Below are 24,555 nucleotides of genomic sequence, written 5' to 3' on the forward strand. Positions count from 1 at the left end.
GACTGTGAACATATCCAAGCACCATGCACGCTTAAGAGTATTTTAAGGTTCTGTAACTAGTTTTCCAGTGATTCCAGTGGTGTTTTTTCTGACATGCCTCCCAGATTCCAACAATTCTCTCATACACACAGCCTCTTAAACTTAGCACTAAAATCCATTTATTGCTGTAAAGATTAAATAGAAATCACTTCCATCAAAACTGTCACAAATACTTAAAAGCTGTCATGTTGCAGCATCATTCATGAAATGAAAAAAAATCCACCCTTTATTCCAAACAGATTTATTCAAAATTTATTTTAAAAGAAATAAAAACAAGACAATGATTTTAAATAAACATGGTACATTCTACACAACTATAGATCAAAACAACTTTACATTAACCATCTCTAACTTTCAGAAGTACTGTTGCAGCATCTTCTACAACATTTGACAGTGTTCATTTCTGTTTCATAATCACCCAAACAACAGCCAAATGAAACTATTTGCTTAAGTGAAGCTTTATTTTTCATGACCAAAGATGGCTCTACAAATACAGAAGCACCTGTTAAACAGTTATCCCCACCGATTTTTTTTAAAAAATGAAGTCTGTTCAGCTCTTTTGGTTCTGTTCCATTGCCTGCATAGAAATCAGCATAAAGCTAAATTGCAAGCTAAGCTTCACTTCAGCAGTGCAATGAATGGCAAACTTCATGAAACAAATGAAGATACAAATGTCAGCAAAATTCAACTATGTAAAAAACAATATTAGAACAAGAATGTTTTTGTGGGTCACAACTAGACTGGTTTTCAGTTGCAACTTTCCTCAGGAAGAGTGCTTCTTCCTGATTCACATGAAAAGAATGAAGCAAGCATCAAAAGCCTTTGTTCATAAAGAAGTGCTCATGGCTTAAGGCAAAGGAAATATTAAAGTGGATGAAGCATTTTGGCCCAGTTTTACAATGCATACATACATATTACACTTGTGTAGCATATGACAGGTAAGGGATTGGCTCAGTAAGGTAAAAATATCAATTTTTATAAATCCATGTCATTATTGCTAATATGCTACACATTATCATCCCACTTCTAAAGCTGCTTTGTCAGCATTAGCATTTAATTAGCAGCTCACATTCATGGTGACAATATGGTATTCCATACGAAGTAAAGCAGCATAAATAAAATTATGAAAACAAAAGGCTTATGCAACATCCCTTCTAGCTTTGCTGTGTTTAATTAAAAAGTGTTCAAAGAAAACAAGTCCAGTTCACCACAAATTAGGAAGTCTCACAATGAGGCTAGAAACCAAGCTACAGGGAGCAGAGAGGGGAAAACTACATGGCATGCATTGTAATCTAGTCCTTTTAGACATACCACTGGAATACAAGAGTCCAATTTAAAGGCTAGACTAACAGGAGAAGGCAAAAAGCCAAGAGCAGACTTAGTTTGATTTAAATTAAGATTACAAGTTTTAATCAGTAACAGCAAACTCACATGGCTGTTTAATATAGTCACAATATCTACTGTAATTGAATATATAATTATGACTAGTATAGGTATGTATGTTCACTTTAAAAAGATATTAAATACCTGCATCATGAAATTACATTCCTAAGACATTGTGTAAGAAAATAGCTCATGTGTGAAATGTTTCTGAAATGTATTTCTGCTCCCCTCCAGCCCCTACTATGTCCCCTCTCTACACACATGCACTGCCACCCCACCCCCACCCCCCCATTCAAAGCAGCATTCACTCAAGGAAAAACAAACACCTCTTAAAAAAGGATGGAACAAGTGAAGGGGACCAGCTTGGCTAGTTACAGCACAGTGCTTAACAAGGTTCAAGACAGAACCAGATCAGAGTTGGCCAAAAGATGCCCACAATATACATCTGACCAGTAATCCCCTCCAACTCATTCTGTCAAACTCAGCCCACTTTTGGTTCATTGCAAAGACTAAAGTATTTGATATATACCTATGAACACAAGACTCCAGCTTTACTGTAGTTTGTTTTTGCAAAGTGTTGGTTTTTGTTTTGGTTTTTATTTTTTTACTTTCCATTAGTTTTGTTCTGCAGCAACTGCAAGAGGTAGGCATAAAGCATTTAAGAGCTTCTTTCCCAAGGTCTTGTTACTAGCTCAGTTTAATGGGATAAAACAGAAATCAGCTGTACCTCTGTGATTTTACTAGGTCAGCCTTGTGTAATCCAGCTGGAAAATAACTATGTGAACCCTGGATTTGCTAGGCTAGCACACCATGGAGTAAGAAGCTGTTCATGTCCGGGAAGATATTTTATCTTTAAAGAGCTTACTGCAGAGCATTCCTACAGAAAGTAGATGTCAGGACCAATTCTCTCCATTTGTACTTGTACATAGGAGCAAGATACCATTTTGCCAAGACTACAGATGTATTTTCACAGATGCAAGTGCCATGCAAAAATAAATTAAAGAACAGATACCAAAACATACAAGTAACAAAACTACTGAAGGTAGATTTTCTTTAAAGTATTTATATAAACAATTTATAATACTTTTCTCCCTACCCTCCCCCCACCCTTTTTTGACATTCACAGTTAAAGCTGTGGCTATACATCAAGAATTTCTTCTGCAGTGCCTCCACAGCGTAATCTGTAGCGTCCTGTCCTCCAGCTAATAGTGGGGTCCCACAAAGCAGATAGGAAAATATATATTGTCATGGATTCTCTGATGAACCAAGCTACTGCATAATCAAGTTTTGAAAAACAGAGCGCACCACCCTAGGAATATTAAAAAAACACAAGTATTTAAAATTCCTTTTGAATAATCAGTGTATTGAAGGTAATGTAAAACATTTATGATACTGATAAGTCTATTCTAAAACTTTTGCAGATTTAAAAATATGCTGTTGATATGTAAATAAGCCAAGAACATTCTCCTGTAAGGTATGATTATCCATATTAAACATGAGCTTGGAAGAATGACCCAGAATGTTGGGGGGGGAAAAAAAAAAAAAAAAAAGTATGTAGAGCAAAAGGCATGGGAAAGTGCAACAATTTCACTTTTCTTTTTGAAGCTTTGTGAAACTCTGTTCAAACAGACACTGGGTTTTTGCTGTAGACTCGAAAAGAACAGCATCTAGACAGAACACTCCTGCACATTCCCAGAAGAGTGAAATTCAAACAAATAAGCCTATGGCATAGAAAAAGTGAGACTGAGAAAAAAAGCTCATAGACCTTCTATGTTTTCCGCTTCTTTGAGAATTTCCAGCTACATCTACAACTGGAAATCAGAGTCTTCAGAAAAGGAAAGGTAGGCACAAAGCTCTTTTACATGCTATGCAAGGTGAGAAGAGGAATCAGAAAGGTGATGTTAAACTGATCTTCTGGAGTCCTAGAGAACCAACATGAGGCCTAACTTTTTATTTGTAGTACATGTTGAGGCTACCAAAAGAATATTTTTCAGTATTATGAGAACTATTTGGGTAAGTTCGAATGAACAAGTAATTATGGATCCGATTTGGATGGAATGTGGCCACAGTAGTTTAATTTCTACAGCATTAGAAGAACAGATGCTGTCCTGATTTGTGACATGTTTCTATATATACACAAAACAAACTGACAAATACAATAAAAGAAAAAAACCCATAATACACCACAAAGATACTGTTCTTGTTCTGTTTAAAAAAAAAGCTTAAAGTCTCTGCACATGCCTAGGGTAGAGCAGCCTGGAAATGTGAAGATTATTAAAGGGATTGATATGTAAACTTCCAGGGACTAGGCAGAAGTAGGTGCATATAGAGAACAAAATTAAAACCCAGTCCACTTACTCCCTCCCGTACTACTATAACTGAAGATGGAAGACTGAAGTAACAGGATTTGACCTGTTATTTCCTTGACATCAATATAATTATTTTGTAATAATTAGGCTTAGCTTTTTACTAAGATAGCACTAGTAACTTTGCTAAGTAACTTTGTAACTAGTAACTTTGCTAAGATAGCACTAGTAGATAGCACTAGTAACTTCATTAACCTACAAAGAAAATTAAGCTACATACCTGAACACCTTTTAGTTGGATGTAGTCAAATATAAACCACGCCAGGCAGTGACACATAAAAAATACCATTATATCCCATCTGAACACATGATGGGCAGCCCATCCAATAACCAGGCTGGCAACAAAGCACTCTGAGATGGGCTCACAAATTATCGTGGCAGGCAACATATTAATTCGCAGTTTGGCCCACCTAGAAGAGACAAATAAACAAGTTGTGACTATGCGTTAAGTCTTTGCATCCTCCTCCCCCATCTCACCAAATGATGAGTCAACATGGTCTTTTCTGACAAATTTCTTTTGAGCTAACACTTGTTAGCTTAGTCTCAACTAATTTACACTTTCAAATAAAACATTGCAGAAACTCTCAAAGATACTGCACCTAGCATTTACAAGGCATTAAAGTGAGGTTTATAGTTTGGGGTTTTTTAATACTCATATTAAGTGCAAAGTCAATACTTCTCTCCCAGTGCTACAAAAAGCATGCATCAATCTATTTATTGGGACTTTAGCATTCTAGACATGAGATCAATCTAGCTTGGAAAATATATTCCCTCATTAGCTTTTCCACATCAGAAGCAAGTGACAGGGTGGGTGGGAGAGGAAGTAAAGAATAATACTAATTTTACCTGATCATTCTGGACTGAAACTGAGATATAGAATATGAACCAGAGTTTTGCATTGCGACTTGTGTGGCCATTGCAAATTTCCAACCCCTGAAAAATAAGTTTAGTATTATAAAAACATGCAAATACAAGACGTCAAAAAAATTGAGAACAAACCCACCAGAACTTTATTAAGCTTGAAAAATTATTTTGGCATATGTGCTATATTACTACACTGAGTATAAGCAAAAAATGTACATGTATCTTACCAAGTCTCCTCGTCGAAAGAAAGTACCACCTGAATAATACGTATTACAAGTTCTCAAACTTTTTCCTCAAGGAAGTGACTATGATGTGGCTTAATTATTTCTAAAGAACTGTGTTGATAGGTAGAAGCACATCATAAGCATGTTTGCTGAACACATGTGAAGCTGACCTGGACACCTATAATTGAGAGTATGTTCCATGCTTTTTAGAAAACAGATTAAACTGCACTCAAGGCAATAAGCCTAATTCAGAGATATCTTACCGGTCAGCTATAGCTTTGGCCATAAAGTAATCTTCAGCAATATACTGTGCAAAAGCTATCAGTCCTCCAGCTTGGTCCAAGACATCCTTCCTCATCAAGCATGACATTCCTGTTACACACTTAAAGCCAGTCAAGTTGGCTGAAATGTATGACCTTGGATGAGAAGTTCCAAAATAAACCTGCAAAAAACAAGATAAGGCTTTTACAATTCTGTATGTATTTATGCAAGTACAACTCACTGATGGCTTTTCCCTCCAAATGTTTTTTGGTGGAAAAAAGTTCTAGACATGAACAATTATGATAGCGTATCTGGAAAGATCTTTACCACCAGTCTAAGAAACCTAGTCCACCACCAAATCTGAGTCATCTAGTAGTGATATTGACTGTGTTTTTGCAAATACATAAGTGGGTTTTAAATACACATATTAAACTACCTTATTTCATTTGGTAGTTCATTTCTGATTTATTGAGGTTGTTCCCAGTGAATACATATTAATAATCCATTAAGTAGCTTATTAATTACTAGGATTAATATATTATTTGGCAATAGCTACCAGACATGCTGTCTCCTTCCTCTTGTGAAGATCAATTGCATTACTGCCAACATATTCTTTAGAATTTACTATATGACTGTAAAGAAGCAGGGGGACGTCTTTTTTAATATACTTGCAAACAGAAATAGCAAAAAAATCAAGTTGTGAGTAAATCTTTTCAGAAGATTTAATAACTAAAAACTAGGAGCATCCTATAAAGACACAGTGGGGATGAAGGGCTAGCACCTCCCAACTACTGTTCTTTCTATAATTAGGCTTCACACTGGTCTTACCAGTAACGCATTCAAACAAAAGGTGTGCTGATAATTGCAGCATACTGAATTTGGAAGCAAGAGCTCTTCCAGGAATACAGAAGGCATGAGTTGTAATTCTTAATACTGCTACATGCTGAAGTAGCAAGAGATTTGTGCTCATTGCTCTTCTCTTACAAGAAATTCAGATGCAATAAAAATTAACTTGCTTTTGAGAAAATACTTATTGCAATTACAATCCACAACAACAAAAATTCACACAAACTGCCCTCTCTTCCTGCAATGAAGGAGTACTGAATTTCACTGCACCTTCACCTTTCACATTTCTGCCTCTGACACACATTAGCTAGCCTCTGGGCCAAAATGCCTCATACAAGTTTATCTTAGACTAAAAGCTACTTGATTAAATTACATGCTTTGTGACACAAGGAACAAACAAGAAAACTCAACTTCATTCTACAAAGGAGAACTTACTGAGAAAGAAGGCAGACAACAATAGGACAGAACGAGTAATATGGAGATGGTGGATAGGAATAAACTGTTTACTTTCTCATCCAATACACATATTAGGAGACATGAAATAGCACTACAGAAGGGTCAGAGTGAACAAGGCAGTGGTTCCTGTAACTGATAGCAGGTCTTTGGAACTTCCTGGTAAAGACGGTTATAGGTGTTTAAAATCTATATGGGCTCAAAGAAACGATGGAAAAGTTCATGTATAAAACCTACCCCTACTAAGATACTAATATATTGAGGATCAGTAAATATACAAGTCTACTTTCTGCTCAAGAAGTCTCTAAGTTGAAAATTGCATAAAGTTGCGACAGTACTACAGGAATACAGGATATAAACCTTTCTTGTGTTCTACTTTCTTTAACGGCTTTGCTTTTAGCATCTGCTAGAAATAAGGTATTGTGCAAGCTGGAATTTATTCTGACTTATGGCCATTTCTATGTTCTTTTTCAGACATCAAAATAGAATTAATGGCCTACTGACTAAGCACTAGAAAGAGTTCTTCTGTTTTAATACATTTAATAAAATCCATCATTTTCATCCTGTAATCTTTGTTTGTACTGTAAACTTAAATACTGAAGCTAAGTTCAGAGCACCATAGTGGAATCTTGGAGCATTTAGAAGTTATCCTTAGATAACTTAGACATGACTGCAGACAAAAAAAAAAAAAAAAAAAAAAAAGTGTTGCAAAAAACCACAAAATCTTAAACAAAAACCTAACAACATTGCACTCACCTGCTCAAGGGTAGCAGCAAAACCCTGTCTGTCTGCAACATAGGGAAGCCCGTGGACCAAGCCTACTTTTTCAGTCATTTGATTGGCCATATCTGTCAGTGTGTCTGGTGTTACTACATGGCAAATGAAAAAAGAGTTCCGTGAGAAATTCTATCATTAGTAAAATATTGTATAGAGACAGTAATTCTTATTCTCTCACCAATATCAAGAGCACATATAATTTGATGCACAGTATTTTGGTGGAACTCAGCTTCAGGAAAAATACTGATAAACATTACTACAATCAATGATATTGTTCAAATTGTTTCCATTGTTTTTTTCAAATAGGATTTTCACCTTCAATTAGAGATTAAATACTTTCATATCACAAAAATATTTTTCCCGTAATTTAACTTCCATTTCTACTTGTATTCTCAGTAAAAATAATTTCCAATAACTGCCTCTCTAGAGACAATAAGGGCAGTACAACAGTCAGCACATTAGAGAACATGCTTACCTCTGATTCCACTATCGCAAATCCATATGAGTTCGTATTTGGCAACTTCATAGCCAGGCATTAAGTTGTTAATCTTAGGATTAATGCCAACTTTCTTGCCACCTAAAGATTACCAACATCATACAAAAATAATGTTTGCAGGTTTTTTTAGAATTCAAACTATATCCAAAATCATTAGATACACTAACTGAAGAACAGTAAATGTTTACCCATCCATTCTTAAAGTCTTAAAGTACTCCTTAGAACTTACTACAATTATGCAGAGAATTAAGAAGAAAGGTATTCAAATACTCATAAAAATGGCTGTGTAACAAGGCTGATGTAATTAGAAGTGGCAGTACAACTACAAAGTTTACTACTACCTTCTTAAGACTGATTATGACCATTATACTCTACAGTAATCCTAGCAGAATGAAAAAAGGAGCACTAGAAAGAAAGTGAGACATACTCTTTTGATTCCAACTGATAGACACGGGCCAGTTAGTTTTATGTCACAGAAATGAAAGAAAAGTCTTAGTACTTAGCCCTAATATACCTTGCCTCCTCTAATTCAAATGTAAAGAAAGAGACCTACAGTATAAGCTGATGAAAAAGGATTGCGGCAGTACCACAGCTCCAATATAGCCACAAGTCACTTCATCCACATTTAGTTAAGTGCAAAGACAATTTAAATTGCTGCTTCAACTTTAGAAGGGAAAAGCTGTAGAAGCTGCATAAATCATCCTTCTGGAGTTTTTTCAGACTGATGTAATAGGTTGTGACTACAAGCTTACTTCTTTACCTCAAAATGATGATTAAGCAACAGATGCAGCGTGGGATGAACATGAGTATTATTTATTTCAGAACACTGTATATGAAGACCTAAAAACATTTGACAAGTCCTGTGTTTGAGTTGTACCTCTTACCTATGAACAGTCTAGCATCAACATTTGGGTATTTCCCAAGGAGCTTTTTGCACACATCAATAGCTGGATCATCATGATCTTGTACACAGAGTAGTACTTCATACTAGTAAAAACGAAAGTGTAAAAACATGCACACTTAATATCGATGTGATTTGGAGAATAAAGCTTAACAGTATATCAAATTTGAAAAATTAAGAGCACTGTTACAGGATTAAAAATAAAACCAAAGGGGTTGTTTTACAGCTAAATAAGACTTTTTTTTTTATAAAGTATAGCTAAGTACTTGTGAAAAAGAACCAAGCCTGTACCCCAGTAAACTGCTATATAGAGGAATATATACAGGTCTGTCTTTTATCGAGAGAGTTCCTACAAGGCATGAAGCAAAACATGCTGGTATACAAGGTAAAATATTTTTTTCCACTTCAATTTTTGTTCATATATTAATATAAGGTTGAATATTCAATGAGGCTACAATACACAAAACAATAAATGAATGACATTACCATACACTTGACTACAAACCTGAGAACATTCTCCTTCACCTTGTAGATGCATATGAAGAAAAGAATTGGAAGACAACCAGAGCCTTGGATACATATGCTTGATTGTATAATAAAGCTAAGCTCAGGAACACATTCGTGCATCTTCTTTAATAGATTAATGATTTAAAAAAGTCAACAGGAAGCAAGAGAAAGCTGTAGCTGTTGCAGCAATTAAGCTACAGGCTGGCTACACATAAGCTACAGATACTGGAATAGGAAACAGTCTTTTAAAAAAGCACTCAATGCTTTGAGACTGCTTTGTAAGCTTTGATGGATATATTTGTGTTTCTGCATTAACAGCAAATTTCTTGAAATTTTTGCTTACTTGACGTAGCCTTCCTCTCTCCCTGTTAAAATTACAGCAAGTTATTAGAGCTCCAATCCAAGTAACAACACTCAGAAGATGCAAATTTCTGATCAAAAGAGCTAGAAGGAATTTTACAGTCCAAGATTTCAAATTTCAATCTCATTAAAACCAATTTTCTTGGACCTCATTTGATATAGCAGTTGTAAACTGTAGTCAAAACTAGTGATCAAAAGCATTTTAATCCTTCCTTGTACTATTCTATCACCTCACAGAACATAGTTTTTGAAAATTACTTAAGCAAAAAAAGTAATCTGAACTTGGAAAGCTTCATGTGGGCTCAATGACAAATCTCTGATGTTCTTGTTTAGCAAGAAATATTTGATACCACAGAAGATACTAACTTAAATTATTTCAGGGAAAAATGGTATCATTAAACACAAAACCCCTCAACATCTCGAACTGTATTAAGAACATTGTGGAAACTTAAAAACATTAACCACTAAATGGGAGGTGGTAAGACTTGGTCTGGCTCTACAAACTGACACATCTCAACCTGTCAGAATACAAACTCAAAGCTAATTTGCCTAAAGAGCAAGCAATATTTGATTCCTATCATGTTACCAGCATAGAAAATTGAATTTAAAGGATAAAAAACCTGTTTCATTAAATGGGACAGGTCCTTCCATCAGCCCTGACAACATGAACACCACAGACATTACAGCTGAAGAAATTAGTTCTTACTGCTCATCCAGTTAAATATGTACATGAACAACTGTTTTTGCTAGTAATTAAATAACTAGTCTTCAATCTACGGTTGCAATGACACTTCTGCATCCAGTCTCCAAGAAATAAAAAAACCTTTGTCCTTCCAATATTTGAAAACAGAAAAACTAATAGTAAATGGCCTTAATATGCAGTAAATAAGATTCCCACCCATATGTATAATTTATCAGAACAGTCAAGATTGTGTCAAAGCAAGATCATCATAACTTCTTCTGAATTTTCTGTAGTCAAGTGTTTCAAGCTCCATCATGTTTGGATGCTTATTACAGTCATAAAATGAGCTTAAGATATGGTTGCAGCTTTTTTGCAATGTTTGCAATATTGAATGCCTCAAGTATGCTTGAAACTTACCTTGGCCACACAATCTTTATTGTGCTTTTGTTGTCAAAAGGATTCAAGTATTGATGCCTGAAGATTTTCAAAAGGTCTCAAGCTTCATTACAGAAAGAACTATCCAGCTTTTATTAAGCACCAAATGGTGGGGAGCTTTTTGTTTGTCTTAGCCTACCTACTTATGAGTAAGGTTAGGGCTCTCAGTCAGAATACACACAGGGAACTTGCTGTACAGTTCACATATACCTTTTCATAACTGAAACAGCTGTGTCAGAAGCAGAAGAATTGAGACAAGGTTTTCTTATTAAAAGTAAACTACAATTTTTAAAATACAGAGATACTTAGTAGAAAGTGTAGTCCTTTCTCTACCCTCAAGAGTATACACCAAATAGTGAAAGATGCAGCAACATTTGCAGATTTGCCCTTTAAGTTGTAAGCTCCTTAGAGCAAGGGCAGCATCTGACGCACTTATCACTTATACTACAAAGTCAAACTGTGCTCAACAGCAAAGGTAAGCTTTTATTAACTATTTGTTTCCCCAACACCAATAAGGCTTGGAGACTGTCCTATGTAGCAACAACTGGTGAGGTACACCACCTTATCATCAAGCAATTCCCTATTAAATAAGCCACCAGTAAGAACCACCAGAAAGTCTCTAGCTATCAGTTAAGCATTCTCTTTTAGAAGATCTGTTGCAAAGCAGTTAACTGAGGAGAGTGTCTGTACTCTCAAATTATCTTTCATAGACTGAAGGGTTTCATGCTGCTTTAAACACCACAAGAATAATGAGCCAATTTCTATGATTCTACAATTCTGTTTCATCTCTAAGCTTTGGACATGTTCCTTTAGAGATAGCTTTTTAAAAAGGAGTAGGTTTTGTCTGCAACACGTACAATGTGTAACTATGCACTTGCGCAGTGGAAAGAAGAAGAAACCAAGACATAATCAAGTTGCATAGTTCTAGTCTTAGTTCCTGATATGACTTTTGGAGGCCTAAGAGAGAAAAAGAGACACACCAAATGGTATACATACTTTTGGATAATCCAGTTCAAAGAAGGTTTCCAAGTTGTTGATCAGGTTAGGATCCACACCTTTTAATGGCTTTAGAAGTGAAACACCGGGAAGCTTGCTATACGGCTGTTTGTCTGTGGCTTTTTTATTGAGGTGGAGGCGTCTGTAAAGAGAAATAACATATATCTTCACATAAAGAAAATATGCTAGAGAATTCCATTAAAAATACAGTCAGAACTTAAAAAAAAAAAGAGAGAATCTTGGGAATTAAAGTTGTTGGGAAAAAATAGTGTTCATTTTAGAAAAAAAGTTACTTTTATAGTTGACAGTTGATGTGTCAGGTAACAGCTCAAAACACCCTTAGCATTGTACAGAGGTTAAATTCATCTTTACTCAACTTTATTAGACATTTCAGATTAATGCATTTTGCACTATGCAGTTTGAATAAGAGTATCTCATTCAGAATACAAGATTTTTCTGCCATCCTCCATAGCATTCATACTCTTAGTATTACAACAGGATAATTTGATAACACAATTTACTATAAACAGGGGAGACAAAGAAAGGGGTCAGGAGCTTCTTCCTGTAGTAGGTTATGCAAAACTTCGAGCAATGTGAAAGTACAGGGGAAACAACTGTTCCTACTCAATTTGTTAAAACACTTTCAAGAAAGGATAAGGATCACACGACTGCAGTATAAAAGTTCTAGAAACTGGACATCAGGCTGAGTCAGAAGAATAAAATTCCCAACAGTCACGAGTATATCACCAATGAATACATAAAGTAAATTGAAGTTCATGTCACAACTCACTAACATGAATGTTTAATCCTACATTCCTGGGTGAATGAGTGCAAAATTGAGTTCTGAAAGCTTGATGGTCCAGTACACAATCAAATCTGCATCAAGTAAATGCAATTTAAGTGACTGGAGAAAGTGTTTGCTGAAACTTAAATTGGTGTATATACTCCACATTGTAGTTCTCTAACACACACAGTAATCAGATTGAAAGAATATTTTATTGCAATATGTACCTAATCATATCAATTTTAAACTAAAAAAAAAAACAAACTCTCACAGTAAAATTTACAAGATGTCATCTCAAAAAAAGGGAAAAGGGAGGCTTCATAGGATCTTTCTTTCTGATTAAATAGAAAAAAAAAAAAAGGCTAATCTCCTTGAAGAATGCTCTGGGAAAACATGCCTGAATATGTTAAATTAATAAATTAATGAAAAACAAGAAGCTTAGTGTCCTGGTTTCAGCTAGGACAGAATTAATTTACACCAAGTAGCTGGTACAGGGCTGTGTTTGGATTTCATGTGAGAATGATGTTGGTAACACACATTGTTGCTACATTGTACCAGGGAAGGATTTTTCACTTTCCCATGCTCTGCCAGAGAGGAAGTACACAAGAAGCTGGGAGGGAGCACAGCAGGACAGTTGACCCAAACTAGCCCAAGGGCTATTCCACACCACAGGATGTCATGCCCAGTATAGAATTTGCTGGGATTTGAGTGTCACAGCTCTGGGCACCGCAGGTGCTGAGCAAATGCACTGGGCAGCACTTGTTTTTCCTGGGTTTGATCTCTCTTTTTTTAATCATATATTACTTTTCATTATTATTATATTTTACTTCAGTTATTAAACTAGTCTTACCTTAATCCAAGAGTTTTTACTTTTTACCCCCTCCAGTACTCCTCCCCATCCCATTAAGGAAGGGTGTGAGTGAGCAGCTGTATGGTGCTTAGTTTCTATCTGGAGATAAACCACAACACTCCACAAACAGAAGAGATCCCAGTAGTTCTCCTAAGAGTTCCACGGCCCCCCCCCAAATGTGACAGGTCCATCACATTTGTTACATCAGGCCCTGCCCAGCACAGTCTGAAAAGTGCTTTTTTTGCTGCTAAACACCTGAGGCCTAATGCTGTTGCAGAATAAACAATGGGGTCAATAAAAAGACAAAAGGACAAAGCAGATGTCTTTGTACTGTTATTGAGTCAAAGCCTGGCCACCTCAGAGGTAAACTGAAATGTCTTGCTGAGGAATTAACAGCCAAGGGATAGTCAGGTCAAAGAAAGAAACACAGGAGCTCAGATTGCTACCACTGACAAAGACTTCCTTAACAAGTCTCAAACAGAACAGCAAACAAGAACTTCAGTGACAATAAGAAGGGAGAGTCTCAAGAACATACTTTGACCAGGATGTACTTTGACCAGGAGGAACAATAGGTAGATAATGCAAGGAAAAACAAAAAAGTCCTCCATTTAAAAACAGACTGTAGAAGTGCACAGAGCTTTGTAGGAGGGCAAAAGCCTTGTGGAACAGGAAATAAGAGAAGGAAGGGGTAGAGTAAACACAAAGAGGTAAGGAGAGTAAGGATGAAGACAGATGGTCCAGGACTGTGATAAAGAATAAACAGCAAGTGACAGAACTGCAGAATCTTGCAAGGCACCACATTACAGATCCTGCTGACATGTAGTGTTACGCTGAGGATTTAATTACATGAGGAAGAGCCAACACATAGTGTACCAGGAAGAAACTCCACAAAACATGCAAATGAGAATGTGGCATTATGAGCATCTATTCAGCTATGAAACACTGAAACTTTTGACAGAGTGTGGCAAGACTATCTCTAACATGCTACCTTAAAAATAAGACCCCAGTTCTTATCCTATTCACAATGCTGCACAAAAGGGCTAGCCTGCTATCCTGAAAGCACTGTGGATGCTAAGGTAAAGCAATTTCCATGCTAGTAATTGCAATACTCTGTTAGTTTGACTCTTGCCCTGTAGAGTTTAACAGTAAACTAGACCATTTTGCACTGAGAGGACTATTTGTGAAGTGGCATACTCTGAAGTAAAATTTAGAAGTTACAATCTTACAAAACTTACTATCACCAGAGAAATAGACCAATCATTATAAAACAAGTTGCAATATTCAAATTGAAGTAAATATTTAACATCTTCGTAAAAATAATAGACTGAACTTAAATAACATTAATATTGTTGATACAAGTATGTTCAAAGTGAAGTTGTGTTGCAGAACACATTCCAAAGTCCCTAAATCAAAGGTATGATGAAACAGAAAGCATTCTTGAGCACTAACTTCTGCTTACACTGGTTCAGTTCTGACAGATGTGATCAGTGGTGGGTCTTCATGATCACAGAGCATATACCTCATGCACAGTACAAAGTAATAAAGGGAAGCAATCCCTTCACAAAGTTTGCATCACATATAGAATATTATGTATTATTTTGTGTTGAAATGAATCCAAAACAGTAAAAATCTACAACTATACTATGTACTTGCTCTGCCTAATGCAGTAAGCTGCATAACAACACTATACTAAGCAGTACATAACTTTGAGCTCTGAAGCAGATGCTGGCAGAGTACTATTTAAAAGCACTTTCAGATCCTGTGCATGAATGACAAATATCTACAAGAACTTGTGCACCTATATAAGTCAAATGGCTCTGTCTGAAATCCCTAGGTAGTGAAACAACGAAATTCTTTCCAAGCAGTCTGGTACTGGTATATATTTAGATGGGGAAAGAAAGCAGCAGCAGTATGTCTAATGGTCTCTGGAGTCATAGTTCAGCCAACTTAAATCAGGTAAGAGGCATCTGCAAGTTTTTCTCAAACTTAGCTCCTTAACATGATAATAATTAATCCACAGAAGCAACTATAATCTAGAATTTCTCTTGACAGAGGAATAAAAGGTATTTCCATAGGCAAAATTCAGGTTATTTGGTATACTGTCCAGTGTAGTGATGAATTCTTGATAATGACTCAAATTAAGCAACAAAACTTTTGTTTTTAAAGGCCAAGTCTATACATCCTCTACCCACCTCATTAAGACCTAGCAAAACTAAAATGTCTGCTACAGTAGGCAAGACTGAGATGGTATGATGTGATGTGTCTGTCAGCTGAGATTGTAACATACGCTTTTTAAATGCAGCTGAAAAAAATCTAAACACTTTTTACTCATTTCAACCCTCCTTCAGCTGCTACTTTACTTAATTATCCTATTAGAGGAAGGTAAGTAATTCTTGGTTGGAAAGCTGTAACAGATACCTAAATACTGCCAGATGGCATCAACAAGATGCAGGAAGCACTGAAGACCTCCCTTGAAGGCTATGGTTCCACAGGCGAGAGGTAAACTAGCAGATTATTACTTCTGAAAAAGGCTATTTTCCTGCTTCTACTTCTGAATTTACATACTCACCCCTTCCCCAGTTCCTTTGCGTATTAGTGAGATGAATAATCTCAAACAAGTGTTTGTGGAGTGTTGACCTGCTATGAAGTAACAGAGAGGTATCAGCTTCAACAGGAGAAATAAAATGTAGCATGATCCTGCTTTTTTTAGCAACAGAAAGAAAAAAAAAAAAGATGAGCTTTCGATATCTTCCTTATTTTTTATATATATCTTGTGTTAAAACACTTCCAAAAGCAGGTACCTTTATCCATGAAGAAAAAGTTTAATTTGCTACAGATACACCACATCCACCAGTACACTAAACACAACTGAAAGAAAGACTGGAAAAAGTTTAAAAAGTATTACAGACAACCTCTAAATTCATGAAAGGATTAATAACACCCTTGCTTTGCAAAGACTAATATTAGCCCATTTAAAATCCTAGCATATTAATGTAACAATACAAAGACAATTCTATATCAGGTGGCATAGATAGCTACCAAATAAGTTTCAGTATCTCAGAGCTGTAACTCTATACACTCATCTGACCATTTTACAACTAAGTAACCAAGACTTTTTATATAGATAATACTTTTGTATATAAAAATAATATATGCATAACAATGGCTTTGAGACAAGTGGTTAAGGGATCAAGAGGACAAGGGGTATTCTCCTCTATCCTTCCAGTGGCAGGAAATGAGAGACATTGAAAGACAAAAAGTTATTGATGTACTAGAAATCTCAGATGTCTATGAGAATGGCCATGTAGGAATTAGACCTTCTACCCCCAAACAGGTGATGGGATCAACAGCCCAACTAAAGTTTATCTGTACCAATGCACACAGCACGGGCAACAAACGGGAAGAGCTAGAAACCACTGTGCAGCTGGAAAACTACGATAAAATTGGAAGCATGTAAACATGGTGGGATGAGTCACGCAACTGGAGTGCACTTCAGAAAGCATAAGCAAAGAACGAGAGGTGGTGGGATAGCCCTTTATGTCAGGCATGGTTTTGACTGTCTAGAGGTTAATGGTGGTAACAATAGAGTTGAGCATTTATTGGTAAGAATCAGAGGAAAGGCCAAAAAGGCAGATATCACAGCTGGAATCTGTTATAGACTACTCAATCAGGATGAAGAGGTAGACAAAATATTCTATAAGCAGCTGAGAGAAGTCTCACAATCACTAGCCCTTGCACTCAATGGGTGACTTCAGCTTACCAGATATCTGCTGGAAATAGAGCAGCAAGGAGACAGTACAGGAGGTTCCTGGATTGTGTGGAAGAACTTCCTGACACAGCTGGTGAGGCAGACAATTAGGGAAGGCCCTACTGGGTCTGTTCATGAACAGATAATGACTTGTGGGTGATAAGATAGTTGGAAGGTGTCTTGGGCACAGCAATCATGAAATGGTAAGAGTCTGATTCTTGGCAAAGTAAGAAGTGGGGTTGGCAGAACTGCCACCCTGGACTTCTGTAGGGCAGACTTTGGCCTCTTTAGGAACCTGGTTGACAGAGTCACTTAGAAGGCAGTCTTGAAGGGCAAAGAAGTCGAGGAAGGACAGATATTCTTCAAGAAGGAAGTCTTAAAGGTAGAGGAAGGGGCCAACCTCAAGTGCCAAAAGATAAGCTGGCTGGGAAGAGCAGCCTGGTTGAACAGAGAGCTTTGGCTGGAACTCAAGGAAAAAAAAAAAAAAAGGAAAGTTTATGACCTTGGGAAGAAGAAGCAGACAACTCAGGAGGAACACAAGGATGTCATGAGGTTATATAGGAAGAAAATTATAGGGGTAAAAGCCCAAGTAGAACTTGATCTGGCTACTGCTATAAAGACAATAAAAAATGTTTCTATAAATCTATTAACAAAAGGAGACCTAAGGGGAATCTTTATTGCCTTCCAGAAACAGCTAATTAGAATTAATCACAAGTAGAAAACACTGCCATTGTTCACAGCAGATTCTTAAAGTAATACTCAAGGCCATCATGCCACCCCTCTACCTCTCCTGTCCAAAAGGAAGATATTGTGCTGATGCCAGTTACACCTTTGCTCAGCTGCTGGCTCAGGTCAGCCCATTCCACAAGCCAATCAGAGTGTTTGCAAGGAGACAGTCTTCCGCATCCTCCACTCTTGCCAGTTGCTTACATACTGTTCAACGGCCATATGGACACATAGGAAGCTGATTCACACACCCACTGACCTAACAGCCACTCAAGTGTCAGATTCAACAACTGGGAGAAGCAGAAATACCAACATGGGGTAAGTGGAAAGGACTTAAGAAGAAACCTTAATGTCACTTTTAGTATGACAGCAATTACAATTAAAAACAATGTCACTTGTCCTTGATAATGCTCAGAGATAGAGGGAAGGAGACAAGTTCTAAAGAAGGAAATGGGTATGACTTTGGTGCCCACATTGCAGTACAGATTTCTTGTGTCTGCCTGCCAGCAGAGAAACAGTCATAGGTTTATGTATGCCTGCAAAAATCCTGAAAAAAAAAAAGTAATTCTACTGTTTGCATACTAGACATTTATGTTGACAAGCATGCTGTAATTGGTTAGTGTTTCATCACATGCCATCTGAGTGCAGAAAGCAGACGAAACATTTCAGTCGCTTATAATACGTGTTTTTTTCCGTACTACACACACACACCTCAGACAAAAACAGGACCTTATAATGTAATGCACTGAAATTATAATCAGTATTGGAGAGGAAAAGGAATGATTTAAAAAGAAAACAAGCTTAAAGCATGCTCCAAAGTAACAAGAGTAAAAGCCTCTACACATACACAAAAAGTTGAATTAAAGGTCGAGACAGAGTTGAGATAGAAAGAAAGAACCTTGTGTGATCACTTATTTTTCTGAAGCTAGATGTTCACAAAACCAAATATCCATTTGCCCTTCTAGTTTTGGGAAACAGTAGTTTGATCAGTAGATAATACAATGCCAAACAGCAGAAATTCTACCTAGTGCTATTTGACATATTCAATTTCAAATCTTCATTTACAGCTGAAATTTTTTAGGAAGCATCTTCCAAATGTTATCATAAAGGCATTTCAGTAGATACAACCCATCACTTGGCAGAGGTTTTTTGGGGTGGGAGGGAGGTTAAACTCCTTTCAAACATGTTTTGGAGTTTTAAGGAGGAAAAACCCTGTATCTTTCAGGAAGAAGAAAGATCAAACACTAGAGACTTGAACTAAAAACCACCAAACACTCCTTTTTCTTAATCCAGAAATTCCTCTTCTACTCTCCTCCCAGTTGTGACATCTGCACAATAAAAGAAACACGAAGGCTCCCATACAATAGATTGTAGTTAAACCTGAAGTAATAGATTTTACTGTCTGAATCCTAGATATTTTACAATTCAGCAAGTTGAAATGAAACATGCTTGACAAAAATACAGCAAGTTGCCTACAACACAGTCATTACTGGATCACACTAAGCAATAAAATGAACACACAGGTTTTCCTTGTAGTCTATCTGCAGGCTGCCATCAAAATAGCAATTCATTCCCTGTTCCTGCTTTCCCACACCCGCAGCCTACTGGTGGCTATAAAGCAGTCAGGCCACAAAATAAATTGGATCAGCCTGCTGATCAAACAGAGAACTATCCCACAGAAAAAGCTAGCTTGCTGATCTGAGTCACCACACAGCCACGTGCTCACTAAAGGCAGATTAGAATAGCAGAAATGTTTAGAAAGGTGTAGGACCAGGAGCAGATTTGGATTATCCTGATGAGCATCAAATAAAGAATCACTAAGAAATAGAAACACTTTTTGATATAGATGCTGTGCAATACACATTATGCAACTTCAGAGAACTGCATCCAACACAATTTGTGTTTTGTTTATGAAAGTGTCTCCAGTGGATGGCAGTAACTCTGGGCCAACCACAGCACACAGCTTTCAGTACAGGATCAACCTCTCAATGTTAAGCATGGGATCTTTCAAAAGACAAAGCTTTAGAACATGAGTGTCATCTGTTTTTCTGACTTTTATTTTGCAAATCTGTAGGATTAAAATAGTTCAGTTCCAGTAATTTCATAAGGCACAAGCTTAAATGACATCTGCTAAACATTAGACAACATGCTTACTACACACCCCAGGTTGCTCCTTACTGCTCTTTGACAAAAATCCCTGACACATATTTTCCAGTTTCTTCTTCCTAAAAGCTTCCAAAACAGTTAACTGCCAGTAACAGAATTGTGTTAATGACTAAACAGAACATACATTAATGAATCAAAGCAGACATCATGCCAATGCTCTTTTCGTAGTTTTCAGTGGATGACAGGACAGTTTTTAATTTATTAACTCAGCTTCAAGTGTCTCCTGAGCACAAAACAGCAGAAACCTTACTAAAGCACCAATTCACAGATCTGAACACGGTCCCTGGCCCTACTACCCTCAGTATGGATAATGAAAAAGCTGTAAATCTTATCTGGACTAAACAATTGTCAATCACACAATGTGACTGCCCTCTCACTGGAAACACCTTGGAGAGTCTGAATTGGTCTGTTATAAGGAAGATCAAGAACTGAAGAAACCTTTGACATTGCATTTCAATCACTCACTGCATTACCTCATACTATGTTGTCAGTGCATCGGGAAGGGGAAAAGCGGCAAAACATCTCACAGACTCTTGCAGCCTGAAAATCTTGGTTACACCCCTTCTCCTCTATCCCATCAGAGAGTATTTTCCACTTTCTAATTGGTACTACTGTTACTATGAATATTAAATGGTTCAAAATACATGTTCTCATGAAGGAGAGGAGTCTGAAAGTTTTCTACCTCATTTTAACACAGAATCTAACCTTAGCTAGGCTTGCAACAAAAATGTATGTTGATTTCAGTAGAAAGTGCTTAGGATCTCTCTTCAATAACAGCTCAATACATTGACTTAAATAGTATTTTCAGCAGCTTGAGTATTCCATGTCTAATAAGGTGTGCATATTAGTAGAGAAATATTTCTTTCTGCTTTATAATCAAGTGTAGTACAGTACCATCACCAAAGCAATGCAACAGTCACCTGAGAAGTCATTTCTATACAGCACTTACTGAAAGCTTGCAAGCAATGCAAAAATTAATGTTTAACTTAATTTATAGATTCCTCCTCATGGAATGTACTGCTGACAATGCTGAGATGAGCTCTACTGGGGGAGGGTAGGGGCAGAGTGGAGTATGAATTCACCCAGGCTGCTTACAAGAAGCTAACAGTGTAGCCTAGGTCCTCATAAACTATTACTGAAAGCAACATACCTAAGAAAACACAAAACTGTTCACCTTGCAATTAGCAAAAAAAAAAAAAAGGTTTTAATCTGTAGAAAACATTTATCACAAATTAATAATTTACTTTAAACCGCAGTCTTCACAGTATTAAGTATGTCAAAACCACAGAACCTCATTTCAGTTAAAATAAAATGTAAAGATCCCAGTTAGCCCTGACACTTCCACTGAGCATTATGCATCTCTCAAGGAGTGATGGGCACAAATACTGAAGAAAGCTTTAGTAAACCTGTAAAACCAGCTACATACTTTGCATGCCACAGAGCAATTCTAACAGAAATTTCACAAATTAAAGTCCCATTTTCATCTATCACTCTACTTGCTCAGCTTAACCAAAGGTTACCTCTTTATAGAAACATGGCTCATGTGAAGTCTCAGCTTCTTTAAACTTCTTTGAAATCTTTATATCCTGATAAAAGTTGACAAAAATATTACATTCTTCCCCACCCCACTGCTCAGCTTTTTCTCGGCTAGATGACATCCAAGACTGGATACTTTTTTGCCTTCCAAGAACTCCATTGACTCAACCCATTCCACTTTCATTTTATATACTATATATCTCTTGGTAGTCTATATTCCCCTTCCAGGCAAACCACCCAAACAGGTGCCGTTTGTTTTTAAAGACCACTTATCACATCTATTGCACAATCTTCCAGGTCCTCAACATAAGTATATCAACCAGTCTGACACAATTCCCCTCCTTTAAAGATGTTCTAGTATAGATTTAATCTAGACTTTGGTTCCTTGCATGCCGTTCAATCGTTCACGTTAGGAATCGGTACTACGATACCACTGCCACAAAGTTTACAGTCTGTGTCTTATCCTTCTGACTCCCACCATTAAAAAAATTGGCCTTCCCTAACTGCCTGCAACACTATGTGTTTTCTCCCACACTGTTGTCACAGATTCCTGGTTCTGCATTGTTTTGTTTTCCCTAATTACCTATCTTGTAATGCAGAAACTCATTTAATCACAATCTCAGTATAAATAATTAAAAAATTAACTCCTCCTTCCTCCAGATCTGTCTGCCCCTAAGGATTACCTAAATTTAAGTCTTGCAACTACACAGTGTCACGTACATTTCAAATTGTTTAAAATAAGCAACATACACAATTTCCATCCTCCACACAACCTTCTTCTCAGTCTATCACTCTGTAACAGTTCAGACAGCAGCCTGGGTGTCATCTTTAAAAACTAAAAAAAAAAAATTAAAAAAAAAAAAAATCACAGAACATGGTTGAGAGGCATCTCTAGTTGACAAGAGTCTTGCCCTGTCTTCTCCCCACTCCTCCATCCCCACAAAAATCAGGTATTGATGAGGTATCTGAGCCCTCTCCAGGCTAAGCAGCCCCATCTGTCAGCCTTGCATGTCTGATGCTGCAGTCACACTTATCTCCGTAGCCTTAAGCCAGACCTGCTCCAGTATCTCTGTGTCTCACACTGGTGGCCCAGCACTGATCCTTAATGATTCTGTGCACCTCAAACTTGGCATCCTTTCAGTGTTGCCATCTATCAACAAGCTATCATTATCCTATCTGTGCACTGTGCTTAGAGCAGACTGCTGAAATTTGGTCCAGCTTTGAGCAGGGGTTTGGAACTGAACCTTCAACAGGCATTTCCAGCCTGAAGCACTCTGATTTCCTTCACTGTGATGAAAAACTTACTCTCAACTCTGCCTTTAAGCTATTAAAAGTCTCACAGAGTGCGTTCTCCCAAGCAACTGTACTTGACTTCATATCTTTGTACTGCTGCCATTCAGATTTCCTTTGCTGTAATGCTTTCAAGTGAATGAAAGTCATTTACTTTGAGTAAAAGGAGCCCATCAAGTTGTATGACTAACACTTGCAGTTAAGTACGTTAAGGTTTGTGTGTAAAACATGGTGTGTCCTCAATGCTCAGATTATTGGAGACAGGTTACTGAGAGAAAGAACAGAAAGGTGAAATAATTACCCAAGATCAAACAGAAGTCTCAGATAACTGTCCGGTTTCTCACGCTTCTCCAGTGTCCCAGTTTGTGGTCAAACATACAAGCTTTTTTGCTTGCTTTTAACCCACTAAATTTTTTGCAGAAAGAGATTGCCAATACAGATCTGCTACTTCCCCATTCCACATACACAACCAGCTATTTAAGTTACCAACATTTTACATTGTTTGTCATCAGCTATGTAACTGGACAAAACTATTTATCTCGGCATAGATAACCTGCAGGGAAAAATCTAGCAGAAGGTGTTCAAGTTGAATAATGATTTAACTAAGGAGTAAAGACAAAGCCAAGAACAGATATGGAATTCTGCATGTGCTAGACATCTTCCATCAATCCCCAGAGAAGCTTCAGTAAAATCACACTTCTCAATTTTCTATTTGAGTTTGATTATTAAAAAGAGGTAAAGGTACCTCTAGTCTCAGAAGAAAGTATTTTTGTTATTTCCAAAGTCCATGAAAATGTCTGTTCACTTATGCCTGGTAATAGTTGATACTAATAATCAAGTTCTCTAAAGACTGCCTTTTAAGTAAGACTAATACCACACTCCCTCCAGGCTCCTCTCTGTGACAAGACTGCCTCTGAAGCACTTCCACAAACCAAATAAAATGCAACCCTACAGTGACAAAATTAGTAACTACTACTGCTCTTCACAGCTACTTTAGCTACTCTACCACTACACCATTTACTCTACCACTTTACACCACTAATGGTGGAAAACAAAAGACGGCCCAAAGGAAGAGACAGCCTCCTATGAACAAGCTAAAATGTCAAACAGAGATGACAAACTAGCAGAAGGGTCAGAACAGCACAAGGTAAGCCTGGGCATAAATCATGGACTGAGCAGCAAGGGACAGACAAATGAGAAACAGGGTGATGAGAAAACAAAATGAGGCCAAGAAAAATAGGTCTATTATTTTCTTAAGAATGGAAGGTCACAATTACTATAATAGATTAACTGAAAGATTAAAATGTACTCACAAAAAACCAGAAGTTGAACGTCAGCTGGGTGGGGGTTTTGTTTAGGTTTGGAAGCCATGTTTAGAAAGCTCACCACCATCGCAGAAGTACTTCAGGAAACTTTTATGGAAAGTTTTATGCATCCATGCAAACAAATTTCCTCGTGTGCATATGCATTATACTAAGGCTATTAATTACTTTTACATTCATGTTTCTACATTTACATGTTTCTGAAAGTTCCAATTTTCATGCAGCAGTCAAGGCACAATGGGCCCTGTTACATCCAAATACCATGTGAATGCAGAATCTCTTTCCGTCATTGATTACTGTAACTTACAGACAAATATGTTTAAGAGCTAAATCCACCAATATGGTTATCAGTTAAATGACATAAACTGCCCTTACTACTTATTGGGAACCAAGACAATGAACAGCCTCAATATCAGCTGACTGTGGATGCCTTAAAGAAAATCCTTTACATTAAGTGTAATAACTAGAACTGTCACTGACAAGAGCAGAGACTCAAAACCAGAATATGACTCCATGAGTTCTTTTTTGTGGACTAGGAAAATA

The 24,555-nt window shown here is 37.0% G+C and overlaps 1 protein-coding gene across 1 annotated transcript in view; it reads right to left on the bottom strand.

The window, feature by feature from the left end:
• Window positions 1-264: 264 nt before the first annotated feature.
• Window positions 265-24,555, bottom strand: part of UGCG (UDP-glucose ceramide glucosyltransferase) — a 29,928-nt gene continuing 5,637 nt past the window's right edge. The window contains exons 2-9 of the mRNA XM_062019267.1: window positions 11,591-11,732; window positions 8,594-8,696; window positions 7,689-7,790; window positions 7,193-7,305; window positions 5,140-5,318; window positions 4,635-4,721; window positions 4,009-4,198; window positions 265-2,731 (exon numbers count right to left, since the gene is read on the bottom strand). Coding sequence (XP_061875251.1) covers window positions 2,561-2,731; window positions 4,009-4,198; window positions 4,635-4,721; window positions 5,140-5,318; window positions 7,193-7,305; window positions 7,689-7,790; window positions 8,594-8,696; window positions 11,591-11,732 — 1,087 coding nt within the window. The 3' untranslated portion in view covers window positions 265-2,560. The remainder of the gene's footprint in view (window positions 2,732-4,008; window positions 4,199-4,634; window positions 4,722-5,139; window positions 5,319-7,192; window positions 7,306-7,688; window positions 7,791-8,593; window positions 8,697-11,590; window positions 11,733-24,555) is intronic.

This window comes from Colius striatus, chromosome Z (genome assembly GCF_028858725.1).
Source record: "Colius striatus isolate bColStr4 chromosome Z, bColStr4.1.hap1, whole genome shotgun sequence".
Lineage (NCBI taxonomy): Eukaryota > Metazoa > Chordata > Aves > Coliiformes > Coliidae > Colius > Colius striatus.